A 19085-nucleotide genomic window follows, 5' to 3' on the forward strand; every position below is an offset into this window, starting at 1 on the left:
TAATAATATTTCAGCTTCTTCTTACTTACTTGAGTCAAATAATTTATGGCATGTACGTTTGGGTCATGTCAATTATAAAACCTTACGGAAAATGATTAACTTGGAATTACTGCCCAAGTTTGAATGCGAAAAATCAAAATGTCAAACATATGTGGAATCTAAGTATGTTAAACATCCTTATAAGTCAGTTGAAAGGAAATCAAATCCTTTAGACTTAATTCACACAGATATTAGTGACATGAAGTCAATACCATCTCGCGATGGAAAGAAGTATTTCATAACTTTTATTGACGATATTGATATGTTTACTTACTGAATAGTAAAGATGAAGCAATAAACACATTCAGGCAATACAAAAATGAAGTTGAAATGCAACTTAACAAGAAAGTAAAAATGATAAGAAGTGATAGTGGTGGTGAATATGAATCTTCTTTTGAAGAAATATGTTTAGAATATGGAATTATTCATCAAACAACAGCCCCTTACACGCCCCAATCTAATGGGATTGCGGAAATAAAGAATCGCACATTAAAGGAGATGATGAATGCGTTGTTGATAAGTTCTGGTTTGCCACAGAACTTGTAGGGGGAAGCCATTCTTACGGCTAATCGGATATTAAATCGAGTGCCCCATAGCAAAACACAATCCATTCCATATGAAAAATGGAAAGGAAGGAAGCCCAACTTGAATTGCTTTAAAGTGTGGGGGTGTTTGGCAAAAGTGCAAGTTCCTAAACCCAAAAGGGTAAAGATAGGACCGAAAACCGTTGATTGTGTTTTCATAGGATATGCGACAAATAGTAAAGCATATCAATTTCTGGTTCATAAATCAGAAAATCCCGACATTCATAATAATACGGTTATAGAATCAGATAATGCTAAGTTCTTTGAAAATATATATCCGTATAAAAAGGAATGTGAGTCGTTTGGTGAAGGATCTAAACGACCTCGGGAAGAAACAAAAGAAAGTACATATAATCAGGAGAATCCAAGACGTAGTAAACGTCAAAGAACGTCTACTTCATTTGGACCAGATTTTGTGACTTTCTTATTGGAGAATGAGCCTCAAACATTTAAAGAAGCTATGACTTCTTCGGAATCATTGTTTTGGAAAGAGGCAGTCAATAGTGAAATAGAATCCATATTGAACAACCATACATGGGAATTGGTTGATCTTCCTCCTGGAAATAAACCTTTGGGTTCTAAATGGATTTTTAAGAGAAAAATCAAAGATGATGGCACTATTGATAAATTCAAGGCAAGGCTCGTAGTAAAAGGGTATAGACAACGAGAAGGTCTAGACTACTTTGATACATGCTCTCCAGTTACAAGAATTACGTCCATATGAATGTTAGTAGTATTAGCTGCAGTGTATGGTCTTGAAATTCATCAAATGGATGTTAAGACGGCCTTCTTAAATGGAGAGTTGCAGGAAGAAATTTACATGGAACAACCAGAAGGGTTTGTGGTTCCAGGTAAAGAAAAGAAGGTATGTAGACTTGTTAAATCTCTTTACGGACTAAAACAAGCACCCAAACAATGGCATGCGAAATTTGACCAAACAATGTTGTCAAATGGTTTTAAGATAAATGAATGTGATAAATGTGTGTACATTAAAAATGTTCCAAATCACATAGTCATTGTTTGCCTATATATGGATGATATGCTGATAATGAGTAATGACATTGCCAACATAAATGCTACTAAGCGTATGCTCAATAGCAAGTTTGATATGAAAGACTTGGGAGTTGCTGATTTAATTCTGGGAATTAAGATCCATAAGACTCCTCAAGGTCTGGCATTGTCACAATCTCATTATATTAAGACAGTACTTGAAAAATTCAAGCACTTGGGCTTTAAAGTTGCAAAGACTCCAATTGACGTGAATCTTGCATTAGCAAAGAACAAAGGCTAAAGCATATCACAATTGGATTATGCTCGTGTGTTGGGATGCTTAATGTATATCATGAATTGTACACGACCAGATATAGCTTGTGTTATAAGTAAACTGAGTCGATATACGAGCAATCCAGGCCAATCTCATTGGATGGCAATCAAACGAGTTTTCGGATATTTAGAACATACCCAAAACTTTGAATTGCACTACAGTAATTTTCCTACGGTGATTGAGGGATAATGTGATGCAAATTGGATCACCGGTTCAACTAATTCTAAGTCCAGGAGTGGATATGTATTCACTATTGGTGGAGGAGTGGTATCTTAGAAGTCGTCCAAACAAACATGTATTGCCCGCTCTACAATGGAGGCTGAATTCATAGCCTTAGATAAAGCCGGTGAAGAAGCTGAATGGCTCCGGAATTTCTTGGAAGACATTCCATTTTGGCCCAAACCGTTGGCACCAATATGCATACATTGTGATAGTCAAGCGGCAATTGGAAGGGCTGGGAGCGTTATGTATAACGGTAAATCTCGTCATATACGACGAAGACATAAAACCGTTAGGCAATTACTCTCTAGAGGAATTATCACGATTGACTATGTAAAGTCAAGTGATAATGTGTCGGATCCACTTACAAAAGGCCTAACTAGAGAGGCAGTTGAGAAATCATCAAGGGGAATGGGGCTATGGCCGAGAACAAGTCATTGTGGCGGTAACTCTACCTAGAAGACTGGAGATCCTAAGATCTAGGTTCAAGGAGATCAAACAAAGTCATTAATGACGGTTCAACATTGTCAAATAAAATTTTAGTCCGTTCTCGTGATGAGACAATGTTCAGTACCAAGGATAAAGCATTAAGGCTTTTTAATGATTTCTAAATTTGATACGGGGTATATCAAATAGTGTATCTACAGGATGACACGTTTAGGAATCACCTATGTAAGTGTGAAGTGTTAGCCGCTTCAAGGAGAACTTTGTAAGGCCAGTTCTCTACGCACTTATGAAACCAGGAGGTGTTCATGGATGAAACGAACACAACAATGAGAACCAAAGACGGTTAAGGGTTGATTGTGTGACTTATGGTTGTCTAGGTATACACCAAAGATCGACGTTTCAAAGATATCAAATCTACCGATTGACCGAGTATATCCGACATAAGTTTACTACGGAAAGTTCAAAGGGAAACCTACTTATCCAGATGCGATTAATCCTTGCTTGTAAATCACACAGTTTTTTCATGCATACTTGTGTGATATAGCCATTCCCCATTCATGTGGGGGATTGTTGAGTTTTTTTTGTTTTTTAATATGAAATAGTCTTAAAATGAGGGTGAATGGGAAATGGAGGGAAAAAAATAAAATTTTGAGTAAAATTTTAAGTTTTTCCCTCTTGACAATGAGACATTGTCCCATATTGGAAGCGGAAATTTTTTTTGGTGGGTATATATATAATTGCTCTTCTTATAACTCTTAAAGAGTTAAGAAGAAAGCAAGCCTCGCGTCGTCGTCGTCGTCGCTCGCTCGGCACGGCTACGGCTTCGGATTCAGATTCAGATTTGGATTTGGATTTGGATTTGGTCAAATGATCGATTGATTGATTAATATTTTGGACCAAATTTATTTGTTAATAGTAAATATTAACGTAAGATTATCCGTATTTGTAACGGATATTTTTCAATCCGTGTATTGACCATTTGGCAGCCGGATAATGCTCTTCCCACCATGAATGTGCTTGCTCTACAAACATGAATGTGCTTGCTCCACAAACAAGCTAATGCTTGCTCCACCATGGAGGGTGGACGTTTGGTCTTCTTCAACACAGGCTGCTATATATATGTGCAGCAGATGTTGAAGAAAGACACTCAACACACAACACATAATTCGCTCAACAAATTGGCTATACATTGCACTCCTTCCTCTCAGCATTTCCATATGATTTTCTGAGTTTATACTCATTCGTTCTGCATTGTTTTTAACATCAAACAAAGTAACTATAAGTGTGATTTGCTACCGAACTTTGTGTTCGCTGAAACACCGGGGTTTGAAGTACCGCTACACCAGTGTGTTATTCGTTCTATCGTGGGAGAAAATAATCCATTACCTTGGGTACTAGGAGGGGATTAAATTTCTTAAGGAAATACTGTGAATTCAGTAGGCTCAAATTTATTACTGTTTCATTACGTTAACTTATATTTTGCAGAATTATTATTTACAAATACAGTAATATTGGCGAGAATAACAATCTTAAGGAATTTAATATTTATTTATGTATTTGTGTTATTCTTATTATTCTGTAAACTAAAACCTTTGTGATTTTGTGTACTCCCGTTTTGGATAGTAAAGCCTTCGTGGTGTTTTGTTGGAGATTAAAATCTACGTGATTTTTTTTTACTCCAGTTTGAAAACGTGTATTAAACGTTTGTTTGTGTCATTTTTTTTTAAGAAAAAATGATGACTGATAGCGAAAACCAAGCTGTTCTGACGGTGACTGCCAACGCATCGACAAGCCGAACACCGGCGTTGGCACCGACAGAAAAACCCGGAAAATTTTCCGGGATTGATTTCAAGCGCTGAAACAGAAGATATTCTTCTACTTAACTACGTTATGTCTACAGAAGTTCATCAAGGAAGATGTTCCTGATTTGCCAGATAAAACTCCAGAGAATGAACGCTTTCTCGTGATTGAAGTGTGGAAGCATTCTGATTTTTTATGCAAGAATTATATACTTAGCGGACTGGATGATAATCTGTATAATGTATACAGCAGCATGGAGACGTCAAAAGAATTGTGGATTGCGCTTGAAAAGAAATATAAAACTGAAGATGCCGGGATGAAGAAATTCGTTGCCGTAAAATTTTTGGACTACAAAATAGTAGATAGCAAGTCTGTTATTACCCAAGTCCAGGAATTGCAAGTGATTATTCATGATCTACTTGCTGAAGGTCTTGTCATCAACGAAGCATTCCAAGTAGCAGCAATGATTGAAAAGTTGCCTCCGTTGTGGAAGGAATTCAAAAATTATTTGAAACACAAACGAAAGAAAATGTCCCTTGAAGATCTCATTGTTCGGTTGAGAATCGAAGAGGAAAATAAAGCTGCTGAAAGGAGAGGCCGTGTAAATTCAACAATAATGGGAGCAAATATTGTTGAAGCTAACAAAAAGAGGAAGAAGGCTTCTGGTTCGAAATACAACCCAAGCAAGAAGCAGTTCAGTGGAAACTGCTACAACTGTGGAAAAACCGGACACAAATCTATGGAGTATCGTGCTCCGAAGAAAGACAAGAAAATGGGTCAAGCAAACATGGTAGTAAACCATGATGATATTAATAACTTGTGTGCCATACTTTCTAAATGTAACTTGGTGGGAAATCCTAAACTGTGGTGGTTTGATTCAGGAGCCACTCGCCATGTTTGTGCAGTTAGAGAGGCTTTTGCTACTTATGCTCTTGCTGAACCCGGAGAGACAGTTTATATGGGAAATGCTTCAACAACAAAAGTTGAAGGATATGGGAAGATATTTCTGAAAATGACTTCTGGCAAGGTCATGACTTTGAACAATGTCCTTCATGTTCCCGAAATGAGAAAGAATTTAGTCTCTACTGGACTTCTTGTTAAGCACGATTTTAAGTGCGTTTTTGTGTCCAACAAGGTTGTCATTAGTAAGAATGAAATATTTGTAGGAAAATGTTACCTCACCGAGGGCCTTTTCAATCTGAATGTAATGGTTGTGGAAAACAATAATAATATTTCAGCTTCTTCTTACTTACTTGAGTCAAATAATTTATGGCATGTACGTTTGGGTCATGTCAATTATAAAACCTTGCGGAAAATGATTAACTTGGAATTACTGCCCAAGTTTGAATGCGAAAAATCAAAATGTCAAACATGTGTGGAATCTAAGTATGTTAAACATCCTTATAAGTCAGTTGAAAGGAATTCAAATCCTTTAGACTTAATTCACACAGATATTTGTGACATGAAGTCAATACCGTCTCGCGGTGGAAAGAAGTATTTCATAACTTTTACTGACGATGGTACTCGATATTGCTATGTTTACTTACTGAATAGTAAAGATGAAGCAATAGACGCATTCAGGCAATACAAAAATGAAGTTGAAACTCAACTTAACAAGAAAGTAAAAATGATAAGAAGTGATAGGGGTGGTGAATATGAATCTCCTTTTGAAGAAATATGTTTAGAATATGGAATTATTCATCAAACAACAGCCCTTACACGCCCCAATCTAATGGGATTGCGGAAAGAAAGAATCGCACATTAAAGGAGATGATGAATGCGTTGTTGATAAGTTCTGGTTTGCCACAGAACTTGTAGGGGGAAGCCATTCTTACGGCTAATCGAATATTAAATCGAGTGCCCCATAGCAAAACACAATCCATTCCATATGAAAAATGGAAAGGAAGGAAGCCCAACTTGAATTACTTTAAAGTGTGGGGGTGTTTGGCAAAAGTGCAAGTTCCTAAACCCAAAAGGGTAAAGATAGGACCGAAAACCGTTGATTGTGTTTTCATAGGATATGCGACAAATAGTAAAGCATATCAATTTCTGGTTCATAAATCAGAAAATCCCGACATTCATAATAATACGGTTATAGAATCAGATAATGCTGAGTTCTTTGAAAATATATATCCGTATAAAAAGGAATGTGAGTCATTTGGTGAAGGATCTAAACGACCTCGGGAAGAAACAAAAGAAAGTACATGTAATCAGGAGAATCCAAGACGTAGTAAACTTTAAAGAACGTCTACTTCATTTGGACTAGATTTTGTGACTTTCTTATTGGAAAATGAGCCTCAAACATTTAAAGAAGCTATGACTTCTTCGGAATCATTGTTTTGGAAAGAGGCAGTCAATAGTAAAATAGAATCCATATTGAACAACCATGCATGGGAATTGGTTGATCTTCCTCCTGGAAATAAACCTTTGGGTTCTAAATGGATTTTTAAGAGAAAAATCAAAGATGATGGCACTATTGATAAATTCAAGGCAAGGCTCGTAGTCAAAGGGTATAGACAACGAGAAGGTCTAGACTACTTTGATACATACTCTCCAGTTACAAGAATTACGTCCATACGGATGTTAGTAGCATTAGCTGCAGTGTATGGTCTTGAAATTCATCAAATGGATGTTAAGACGGCCTTCTTAAATGGAGAGTTGGAGGAAGAAATTTACATGGAACAACCTGAAGGGTTTGTGGTTCCAGGTAAAGAAAAGAAGGTATGTAGACTTGTTAAGTCTCTTTACGGACTAAAACAAGCACCCAAACAATGGCATGCGAAATTTGACCAAACAATGTTGTCAAATGGTTTTAAGATAAATGAATGTGATAAATGTGTGTACATTAAAAATGTTCCAAATCACATAGTCATTGTTTGCCTATATGTGGATGATATGTTAATAATGAGTAATGAAATTGCCAACATAAATGCTACTAAGCGTATGCTCAATAGCAAGTTTGATATGAAAGACTTGGGAGTTGCTGATTTAATTTTGGGAATTAAGATCCATAAGACTCCTCAAGGTCTGGCATTGTCACAATCTCATTATATTAAGACAATACTTGAAAAATTCAAGCACTTGGGCTTTAAAGTTGTAAAGACTCCAATTGACGTGAATCTTGAATTAGCAAAGAACAAAGGCTAAAGCATATCACAATTGGATTATGCTCGTGTCTTGGGATGCTTAATGTATATCATGAATTGTACACGACCAGATATAGCTTGTGCTATAAGTAAATTGAGTCGATATTCGAGCTATCCAGGCCAATCTCATTGGATGGCAATAAAACGAGTTTTGGGATATTTAGAACATACCCAAAACTTTGAATTGCACTACAGTAATTTTCCTGCGGTGATTGAGGGATAATGTGATGGAAATTGGATCACCGGTTCAACTAATTCTAAGTCCACGAGTGGATATGTATTCACTATTGGTGGAGGAGCGGTATCTTGAAAGTCGTCCAAACAAACATGTATTGCCCGCTCTACAATGGAGGCTGAATTCATAGCCTTAGATAAAGCCGGTGAAGAAGCTGAATGGCTCCGGAATTTCTTGGAAGACATTCCATTTTGGCCCAAACCGTTGGCACCAATATGCATACATTGTGATAGTCAAGCGGCAATTGGAAGGGCTGGGAGCGTTATGTATAACGGTAAATCTCGTCATATACGACGAAGACATAAAACCGTTAGGCAATTACTCTCTAGAGGAATTATCACGATTGACTATGTAAATTCAAGTGATAATGTGTCGGATCCACTTACAAAAGGCCTAACTAGAGAGGCAGCTGAGAAATCATCAAGTGGAATGGGGCTATGGCCGAGAACAAGTCATTGTGGCGGTAACTCTACCTAGAAGACTGGAGATCCCAAGATCTAGGTTCAAGGAGATCAAACAAAGTCATTAATGACGGTTCAACATTGTCAAATAAAATTTTAGTCCGTTCTCGTGATGAGACAATGTTCAGTACCAAGGATAAAGCATTAAGGCTTTTTAATGATTTCTAAATTTGATACGGGGTATATCAAATAGTGTATCTACAGGATGACACGTTTAGGAATCACCTATGTAAGTGTGAAGTGTTAGCCACTTCAAGGAGAACTTTGTAAGGCCAGTTCTCTACGCACTTATGAAACCAGGAGGTGTTCATGGATGAAACGAACACAACAATGAGAACCAAAGACGGTTAAGGGTTGATTGTGTGACTTATGGTTGTCTAGGTATACACCAAAGATCGACGTTTCAAAGATATCAAATCTACCGATTGACCGAGTATATCCGACATAAGTTTACTACGGAAAGTTCAAAGGGAAACCTACTTATCCAGATGCGATTAATCCTTGCTTGTAAATCACACAGTTTTTTCATGCATACTTTCGTGATATAGCCATTCCCCATTCATGTGGGGGATTGTTGAGTTTTTTTTATTTTTTAAGATGAAATAGTCTTAAAATGAGGGTGAATGGAAAATGGAGGGAAAATAAAATTTTGAGTAAAATTTTAAGTTTTTCCCTCTTGACAATGAGACATTGTCCCATATTGGAAGAGGAAAAGATTTTTGGTGGGTATATATATAATTGCTCTTCTTGTAGCTCTTAAAGAGTTAAGAAGAAAGCAAGCCTCGCGCCGTCGTCGTCGTCGCTCGCTCGGCACGGCTATGGCTTCGGCTTCGGCTTCGGCTTCGGATTTGGATTTGGATTTGGTCAAATGATCGATTGATTGATTAATTTTTTGGACCAAATTTATTTGTTAATAGTAAATATTAACGTAAGATTATCCGTATTTGTAACGGATATTTTTCAATCTGTGTATTGACCATTTGGCAGACGGATAATGCTCTTCCCACCATGAATGTGCTTGCTCCACAAACAAGCTAATGCTTGCTCCACCATGGAGGGTGGACGTTTGGTCTTCTTCAACACTGGCTGCTATATATATGTGCAGCAGATGTTGAAGAAAGACACTCAACACACAACACATAATTCGCTCAACAAATTGGCTATACATTGCACTCCTTCCTCTCAGCATTTCCATATGATTTTCTGAGTTTATACTCTTTCGTTCTGCATTGTTTTTAACTTCAAACAAAGCAACTGTAAGTGTGATTTGCTACCGAACTTTGTGTTCGCTGAAACACTGGGGTTTGGAGTACCGCTACACCAGTGTGTTATTCGTTCTATCCTGGGAGGAAATAATCAATTACCTTGGGTACTAGGAAGGGATTAAATTCCTTAAGGAAACACTGTGAATTCAGTGGGCTCGAATTTATTACTGTTTCATTACGTTAACTTATATTTTGTAGAATTATTATTTACAAATACAACAATATTGGCGGGAATAACATTATGTTCAAAGTTTATTTGGATTAAAATGATTCGCATGATGTATTAAATAAATCCAGCTCTCAAATTGAGGTGGATGGAGCGTTATACTATTACGAGTCAATTAACACTCTTGAGTGTCAAATAGGTTGATGCAATGAGTCATATGGCTCAAATTCGTCATAAGTTTGTTCACATTAAAATGAGTTAGAACAATGTGTCGGATTAAAATGAGTTGAAGAATGTGTCATAAATTAATTGATAGAATTCAAGTTCGAATTGAAAAAAGGAAAAAGAAAAAAAAGGAAAATAAAAAATAAAAAAATCAAGTTCGAATTGATCAAACGCGGGTTTCTTTTATTGAACAAGAATAGACCTTCAAGTAGGGTGTTCAAACCGAAATGGAAAACCACACCAAACTGAAAAATCAAACTAATCCGATTATTAAATTCGATTAAGTTTGGTTTGATTTGATTTGATATTGAATAAAAAATCTCGAATCAAACCGACATATAAATATATAATTTTTATGTATACTTTTAAAATTTTATATAGTATTTTCTTTAGAAAAAATATCTAGAAATATTTGGAATTTTCTCATGAAATAAAATACTTAATATAACTATGAAGTGCATTCATTTTTACTTACTTTAAATAATGGGTTGTATCACTTTCTTATCAAGTATTATTGAAATGCATCGATCATCTATTTGTTGTTCTATATTCATATGTCAAGATTTCTTATATATCTTTTGCAAATTTGAAATAATATTATTAAATTTAAATAGAACATATCATTATTTTGGTATCATACTACAAGAAAATGCTCATTTTGTGGGGGTTATTTTGATAATTTGTGGCGATTTTTGACCACCACAAAATGAATTATGGCAGTTTTTAAAAACGCCACAGTTACGATTGCCACGAGCAATATTGTGACAGTTTTTTGAAACCCCCACGACAACCCCCACAAATTAAATTTTAAATTTGTGACGATTTTCAAAGATAACTAGTGACAGTTTATAACCCCCACAATATGATCCTACTGATTTAAAAATATATATATATTTGGGGGGCTTGTAACCCCCGTAATATGATCTCATTTTTTTTAGAAAAAAATAGTGGATTGTAGCATTATTCCACTACAAATAACCCATAATAGCAACATCAAAAATTCATCAAACTAATTAATACTAACTCTTGCAAGGTACTCAAAATTTATTATGCAAAACACCAATTCTGCTCATACAAAGGGGTACATTACAAATAATTGAAATATAAGAGAATGTTGCTACTGCATTGTTAAACAAAATGAAAGCTACAAGCTGTTTCACAGGAATTATTTGGCAAATATGGGAAGAGCAAGTTTGCCATTCAACTCTGTGGAAGTATCCTCTCTGTCTCCTTTGTTAGGTTTAGAATCTGGTTATAACATGTTTCGAAGTACTAATTCCTGAGCAAAGAACTACTTTTCGCGAAATACTGTAATAGTTGAAGGCGAATACCTACTCAAGAGAGAAGATCTATGTCATCTCATAGAATGAGTCATAGTTTTCAATTTTAACCTGCACAAAAATTTGGACGTGAGAAGTAGTACTATCATTTTAATGTTGCCTAAGAACAATTTCACAAAATAAAGGTTGAAACAGTAGATCAATTGTTTATGTTAAAGTTAAGAGTCCATTCAAGTTATTCTGCATAATGCAAGGCTAAAGGAAAGACCAAACAAATTCCGACAGAAATTATTTACTGGAAGGTTAGTCAAGCCTAAGGCAAGCTTAACCAGCTCAGAGTCACAAGCTATATCTACATGGGTTGCTCCCCCTGTAAGCAGATCAAAGAGTTAGTTTTTAGTACATGAAATAAAATGAGTATATAGAACAAACTAAGATATCCACTACCATGACGGTGAACCGTAACAATTACATGTCCTAGTTAATCCTTGATTAGAGTGCTTTAAATTTTCAATTACCCTAAATGTTATGCACAATGAATGTTGAGAAGAATCTTTTTTTTTTTTGAATAGAGAAACTCAAAAATATTTGAATTATCCTTGTCAAAGATACAGAAGCCATGAATAAGACCAACCTTATCCGCAGCAGTAACAGTAGAAGTCATATTGTCTTTGTCCATATTCTACAATCCTGTTATAATTTAAAGTGGAACAACAATGTATCGTTAGTAATTTTACCTGTTTATCTTGGAAGACTCCCCCTTCTCCTCAATATTATCCATTCTTGAAGGATGGTTAAGTTCAGGTAACTAGAAAATCAACAAAGTTGGAGTAATAAAATCAAGCCTAGACATACTTCAGACAAAGGGTAAAAAAGGCCTTTCTGTACCCTCTCCTCAATGATACAACTGCTATTTTCAAATCGAGTGGCCACAAAGACTTAGTGAAGAAGAAAGTAATTTGACTCATACATTCCACATTGCACTCGGAACGAAAGTGAAGATAAAAAGTCCTATCACATAGGTCTAATTCCACTAGAGTTCAAAGAGAAAGATAGTTAGCTCTTATTAACAATTCAAGAGAAGTAAACCCTTCAGTTGTTGAACGTTAATATGCATGGTTGCTCCATCCTCCAGTTATGAAGCCAATTATGGATGCATGAGGAAGAAATTCAATCAAGAAACTGCACCTAAAAAGAAGAATCATGCCAGCTTATTCTAGTGCAAGCTGCAGTAACTACTCAGAAATCCAAAATGTTATATGAAAGAGTTGGCATTAGAAACATACATGTTAAAGCATGCAATGTGATATATAAAACTACATATTGCATATTAAAGGATGTAGAAATAACTCAAAACATACAAGAACAAAATGTGTAATGACTGTTAAGAATGTAGCAAGAGATACAAGGGGCTGATGCTCCAGCTTCTATTGGACAGGATCCTAAAGCATGCTTCCAAGAAAGAGAGACAAGATAACCACTAACCACGCAATATCTCATGAACTGCCCACTAAAGCATAAACTAAGAGTCATACAAAGCTATTATCTATTGTAAAGAAAAAGAAATATACATTTCTCTTAGGTTCAGATAATCATGAAACCATATATTAGAAGGATGAAATAAAGCAGACACAAGGTATGACTCCGTGAGGGGGGAGTAACTTTACATAGCCCATATTGAAGATAAAAATATGCAAGAGAGGGGGGAGTAACTTTACATAGCCCATATTGAAGATAAAAATATGCAAGTGAGGGGGGAGTAACTTTACATAGCCCATATTGAAGATAAAAATATGCAAGTTTAGCATAGCAAATCCCCTGCAAGACCGGGTAGATAACTACTAGTTAAGATAGGTAACAAAAGTTGAAAGAATCTCCACATAGGTTTACTACACTAAACAACAACTTGAATAGTATCTAAGTATGTGGGAAACTGATATATTCATCATAGTTCAAATGAATGGGAAATACTATGAACTAGACTAATTAGAGTGTTGCAGTGGCTGATTATTAGTTCACTTCAAGAGATACTAGGGAACAGTTTTTAAGTACAAAGCTTCCATTGCCAAGTAATTATCAAGCCAGAATTGTCCTTCTGCCAGATATCATTGGGGCTAGGATGAATTTAATAAATCAAGACACTTTATTCAGACGAAAATTCCATACCCTAGATTTTAATATCTATGTTGTAAGCAAACAGAACAATGAGAAAATGTACATCCCTAGCTTTTCCCCATGAAATTTGGAGAGATTAAAGCTAAAGAGAAAACATGAAAAAAAGGGATTGAAATAAAAAGATAATGATGGGACAAACCTAATCGTAATTAGTGCAGGAGCCTTCAGGGTATTGTCCTCTGTGAAAGCCGCATTGCAAAAAGTATGTGGAGACACTAAAATTGAGTTCATATCAGAATCCGATATTCTAACCATTTTGAGTATAAAATTATGAGTAGAAACTAAAATTAAAATAACAATGGATAACCATGGAGGTGGTGAGAAACGGTTGAGTCCAAACCTTCCGAGCACCGAGAAACGGTGATAGTCTTCAGGAAATCGTCAATGTCGTCGACACCAACGGCTGACATTGATTTCAGGAACCACCGTCCGCAAGAAAACTCTAAGAGAATTAATCAACAAGCTACGACTGAGGAATTGGGGGAACGGTTGGGTTGAGGATACTGTAGAGTAGGGTTTGGCTGCAAAAGTAAAGAGGGAAAAGGACCCGCGACAGAATTGTGAAAATAAAATATTTTGGGCGGGGTTATACGCTTTTAGCGGATGGAACTAGCTAGTGGGTGTTATAGTAGGGGTTTTACTGTGTGGGTTTGACTAAGATCCGTAATTTGATGCAATTTGTAAAGGTTCGAGTAACCTCCGCAGTACAACTGTCACAAGTTAAACCTTTGTTTTTTTTTTTTTTAAGTGCATATTAATTTTTATGTTTAATTATTAAATTCGATTAATCTTAAAAACGTATATCAACGAAAAATTATTGTTATATAATTAAGAAAATAATTATCATGTGTTACTAAAATAATTCTCCTATAAGAATATTTTAATATATCATATGTTCGTAATTTTTTTAATTTTTACTAAACATATATTCACTTATCAAAACTTTATCTATAACTTTAACAAAGTAAAATTGAAATAATATTCATGTAGCAAAAAATCCAAAAACCTGACAAAATCAAACCAATCTAAACCAAAATAGTTGGTTTGATTTGATTTTGATAAAAACCGAACCAACCTGATCCATGTACATCCCTCCCTACCTCCAAGTTACCCTTGGTGTTCCTTGTTTTGTTGCGAAGACTAAATTATTAATACAATAGTTGTACAAAATGATAATTAAATGAACGAAAAAGAAAAGGGTCGATCCAACTAAGAATAAAAAGTTACATACATATTTTAAGTAGTGTGATTATCCTACAAAATGATAATCAAGCCAAGTGAAGACTCAGTGTAATATATATTTCTTCGCCCAACTGTACATTAAACAAACCATACATGAAGGGCAGTACTAATGTATGATATTCTCAAGACTAGGAATGAGATAATAAATCTCTGAGCATAGGAAATTTCCATCTTGCTAATTAACAAACATGAAAACTATTCAACCAAAATTATTACATACATCTCTCAAAGTGGAGTTTCTTTATGAATCATTCACCAGTGACGCCAAGAAGAGCTAAGAAGAGGTTGACGATGTCTCCAAAAAGGCAAATTGCTGCAATGACATATTCATCGTAGGTGAAATTCCTGATTAAGTTATTTGTGTCGTATATGATATAAGCTGAGAATAGGAGTGCCGCGAGACAGCTATATACCATCCGTCCTTCACGTCCTAGATGAAGAATATACTGTTGCACAGTGAAACCATCTCGTTAGAGAAAAGAAAATGTAAGGGTGTACGTAAGTCGGGTTGGTTCGAATTTTTCAATAACAAACAAAACCAACAAAGTCGCATTTTTCAATCTCGTTTTTTCTTGGGTTTTTCGGTTTTTTTCGGGTTTTCGGTTTTTTTTTACGGTAAAATTTTCATAGCAAAAAATATGCAACTTGTCCTCTAAATATTTCTTTAGTCCTAGTAAGATACAACTATATAATGTATTTTTCAAGAAAATAACACAATAATATGAGATAAGTCATAGCATTATACTAAAATATTCAATAACAACGATAATAAAATTGCATAAATCAAATATTGCTAATTAATAAGCTATAATAAAAATTAACATATTCTAAAAATACTATATATAGTTCATGCTAAAATAAGTATAGCTAATAAGTACTAGTATTAATTACATAATTAAGCACTACAGAAAAAGATAAACTAAGTTATGCATTTTCATTATAAACCAATGTAAAACTAAAAAATAGATATCCAACACTATCATCATTCCTAATGTTGAATTCATGATTTTATTTTTTGTTAGCATTAGTATTGATTTGAACTTTATTTAAGTTACTACATTTTTGGGTTATAAACTTTATTTACCATTCAAGAATGTTAAGTCCAAACTTGAAAATAATACGTTAAAAGATAAAACTATAAAAGAGTTTTAGAAATATTAATAAATTAAATTATAATAAATATTTATATGTATAAAATATATTTAAAAATTATATAAACGTACTATCGGGTTGGTTTGGTTTCGGTTTGATTTTTTTTAGTTAAAACCAAACAAAACCAATTATGGTCGGGTTAGTTTTCCAATACCAAACCAAATCAAACCAAAATTGGGTTTTTTCCTCGGTTTGACTCGGATTACCGGTTTGGTACAGTTTATCGGTTTTGTTTGTACACCCCTAAGAAAATGTACATATTTTCGAATTCTAAGAAGAAATATATAGATATATGTATATAATTAAGGTAATATACACGTACCTGGGCTAGAAGAAAGAAAATGAGGACTATGGAGGCACAGAACAAGAAAGGACCAAGAAAGCTGAAGTCCATGCCTCTTCTTGCAGCCCAAAATGTGTAGAGGGTAAGGCTAACAGTTATAAGAACTGTCAGCCCAGCAGCCGTCAAGATAGTTGGCCCTGGAAACAAACGTTACATCAAATTTAGAACTTTTGGGATATTCGCACAAATAGCCGGTCAAATTCACTATTTATTTTTTCTAACTATACATTGATTTTACATAGTTATACACATTATATATTGATTATACATATGCTATACATTTTCCATCTATTTTTAGTTTAAGCTGTTGGTGGGCAGCTATTTAGGTTAATTTTTCAATTTCTTTAAATACAATAGATCGTTTCAAAATAAATGATGGGTTCAGAATACAAGATTAAATTATCTAATCTTAATTATACTGTTATTTTGTAAATTTACCTATTTAGAAATTAAATAAGGAGTACTATTGATCGTATATAGCTTATGATAATAGAAAATATTCAATCTTTTTTCTTTTTGATCTAAGAAAAAACTTGAATTTTCAAAATTATGTCATACATAATGAACTCAAATGGGTACAAATTTGATTCTATTTTTGACTTGTTTGATCAAAGTATAATCTCCTTAAATTTTTAAATGAAATAATTTGTGTACGTCTATTTTTTCTGAAAACAAAAGGAGATATACTGGGTAGTTTCATTGGGGAACTCTCATTTTGCATTTCGACCGACAATCAATTAACAATGCTGTGCAATACTCAAAGAAATGCTTTAAGTTACATACAAAGTATAAAGACTTTTAGACTATTGGTAGATGCAGATTCAAGCTTTAAAATTCTTGGGTTTCTATAAAAACCTAAAATTAATATACAATAATAGTTGGCTTCACAATCAAATATTATAAATATTTAGTTAATTATATATATATGCACAAAAAGCTACTGGATTACCATAATCAATTAACAAAAAAGAAATTTTTGCACTCTATATCTGCTTCTGACTATCTTTTTTTTTTTTTTTTCGCTTCTGAATATCGATTTAGTTCTTTGCAGGTTAATTGTTATATTATCGTGTTACGGATTGCTGCTCATCATAGAATGTAATTTTGTAATTAATTTATTCTGATTTAATTATGTAATAATTTTTATATCATTAGTACATAAAACTTAAATTCAAGAAAGGTTACCTCTTTTAAATGCGCAGGCCGCTCCAACAACAAATGCCAGACACAGGGTAAATACTGTCATAAGAACATAGTTCCATGGATGTTTTCTTCCGTAGCGACCCATGAAGAAGCAAACTGCCAATTTTACACCAAAGATAAAAAGAAAACAATTAGCACACTTTTCATTAATTCATGAAAATTGTGAATTGACATTAAACAATATAATAGCCACCCCTGAAAAAGAAAAAGAATAACATACATATTAGATATCCCAGTGATGGAGAAAGAACCACGGTGTGAGATATTACTGAGTATATTGTTGTTGTTGTAGTGATGGAGAAAGAATGGAAAATAATCTTAAATTGAGAACCAAAAAAATTAAGAATAATTAAGTTCTCAACAAACTTTGAACTGCATTTGTCTCAATTTATTTGGCACTATTTAACTGAACATAAAATAAAAAACAAAGAAAGAATCTTTTTTAAAAACAAGCTAAATATGCATAGAATATACTACCAAAAGTATATATCCTAATAAGGTTTATCATGAATCATGTCTATTTCTATAAAAGTATGGTAAATTAAACATTGTGGGTGCCAATACCTTTTAAACGAACAAAAAAGAATAGAATGCCAAATGAATTGTGACGAATGAAGCATCTTTTTAATTTTTTAAGGCTCCCCAAAAATAAATTACTTAGAAGTACTACATAAAGAACAAAAAAAAAAAAAAACGTAATAAGAAAACTTGTAAGAAGAATTGGTTTTACGTATAAAAGCGATGACAATAAGGACAATCAAGGTGGCGAAGCCAAAAGGGGTGCGCATGTAATCTTTGACGGCCGGAGTGAAAAACATGGCGGTGGCAATCACGGCGGTGACGAGAAGCTGCGTGCACACAATCGCGTAAACTTTTCTGATAAATGCCCATCTCATCTTTGGATCTTCTGTCATTCCGGGGTATATTTGGGCACCGCCGGCTCCGCCATTGCAGCCGGACTCAATGTCCACACCACCGACTCCTCCCTTCTTGAACATTTTGTTAAGTGTTCCTGAATGATCTGATGAAAGTCGAATCTTGAATTAAACATAGGTAGATAATGATTTTTAATATGCGTACATATATTATGATGTGCACTTACCGTCTTTGAATGATGAATTAGCCTCTGGAATTATTTGGGAAGTGTGTTTTATCAGGTATCAAATCAACCCCGGAAATTAAAGGGGATGAAATGATATGGGGAAATTGGAATTGTTTTGCCGCAGATAACAAATGGATTTGAATGTGATGAAGAGATTGGTTTAGATGAATATGGAGGAAGAAGAGAAATAAGAATGAGTTGGTTGGAGGAAAATTACTCTTGGCTTCTTTTTTTTCTCGAGTTGTGGCAATAAGTGAAAATGAGAGGTTGAGAATTAATTTGGCATGCATGCATGAGATCATTCTGCGGTTTGCGGTAGCATGAAAGCTAGCTAGTACGTTCAAATTCTTACTTTTTGTGTACCTGTTAAAATACCGAAATTTATTATCTAGTAGTACTCTATAAAAAGGTTGTCTAAACAGGTCGTCTATAAACAGGTTGTCTACCGAAATTCTTACACAGGTTGTCTAATATTAGTCATACACACGAGAGGATTTAACTTGAGACAATGGGTGTGACACCGCTTCATTAGACATTTTTTACTAATTATTTATCATATAAAGGAAAATTGAAATATTAGATACGAATAATGATAATATGCTAGATTTACATGTAATCTGATGTGTTTTACTCCGACTTGGGTATGTTTTTAGGTGTTTTGAAGGTTGAAATATGAC

General features: G+C 34.4%; 1 protein-coding gene and 1 long non-coding RNA gene across 2 annotated transcripts; both read right to left on the minus strand.

The window, feature by feature from the left end:
* Positions 1-10937: 10937 nt before the first annotated feature.
* Positions 10938-13987, minus strand: LOC104120932 (uncharacterized). Its single transcript, XR_691764.3, has 2 exons — positions 13707-13987; positions 10938-13581 (listed from the first exon to the last, which is right to left on the minus strand). It is a non-coding gene; the product is annotated as an uncharacterized lncRNA (long non-coding RNA).
* Positions 13988-14634: 647 nt separating this feature from the next.
* On the minus strand, positions 14635-18550 carry LOC104120933 (protein LIFEGUARD 4-like). Its single transcript, XM_009632804.4, has 5 exons — positions 18409-18550; positions 18037-18327; positions 17289-17402; positions 16083-16240; positions 14635-15054 (listed from the first exon to the last, which is right to left on the minus strand). Exons 2-5 carry the CDS (start codon positions 18302-18304, stop codon positions 14857-14859), a joined length of 738 nt encoding a protein of 245 aa, XP_009631099.1. The 5' UTR covers positions 18305-18327; positions 18409-18550; the 3' UTR covers positions 14635-14856.
* Positions 18551-19085: the final 535 nt, after the last annotated feature.

The sequence above is a fragment of the Nicotiana tomentosiformis genome, chromosome 9 (genome assembly GCF_000390325.3).
Source record: "Nicotiana tomentosiformis chromosome 9, ASM39032v3, whole genome shotgun sequence".
Classification (NCBI taxonomy): domain Eukaryota; kingdom Viridiplantae; phylum Streptophyta; class Magnoliopsida; order Solanales; family Solanaceae; genus Nicotiana; species Nicotiana tomentosiformis.

Coding starts and splice junctions, on each gene's coding strand:
- LOC104120933 (XM_009632804.4), bottom strand. CDS start 18,304: ATGTTCAAGAAGGGAGGAGTCGGTGGTGTGGACATTGAGTCCGGCTGC. Junction 16,241..17,288: donor GGCCTGCGCATTTAAAAGAG/GTAACCTTTCTT, acceptor GTTTGTTTCCAG/GGCCAACTATCTTGACGGCT. Junction 15,055..16,082: donor TTTTCTTTCTTCTAGCCCAG/GTACGTGTATAT, acceptor ACTGTGCAACAG/TATATTCTTCATCTAGGACG.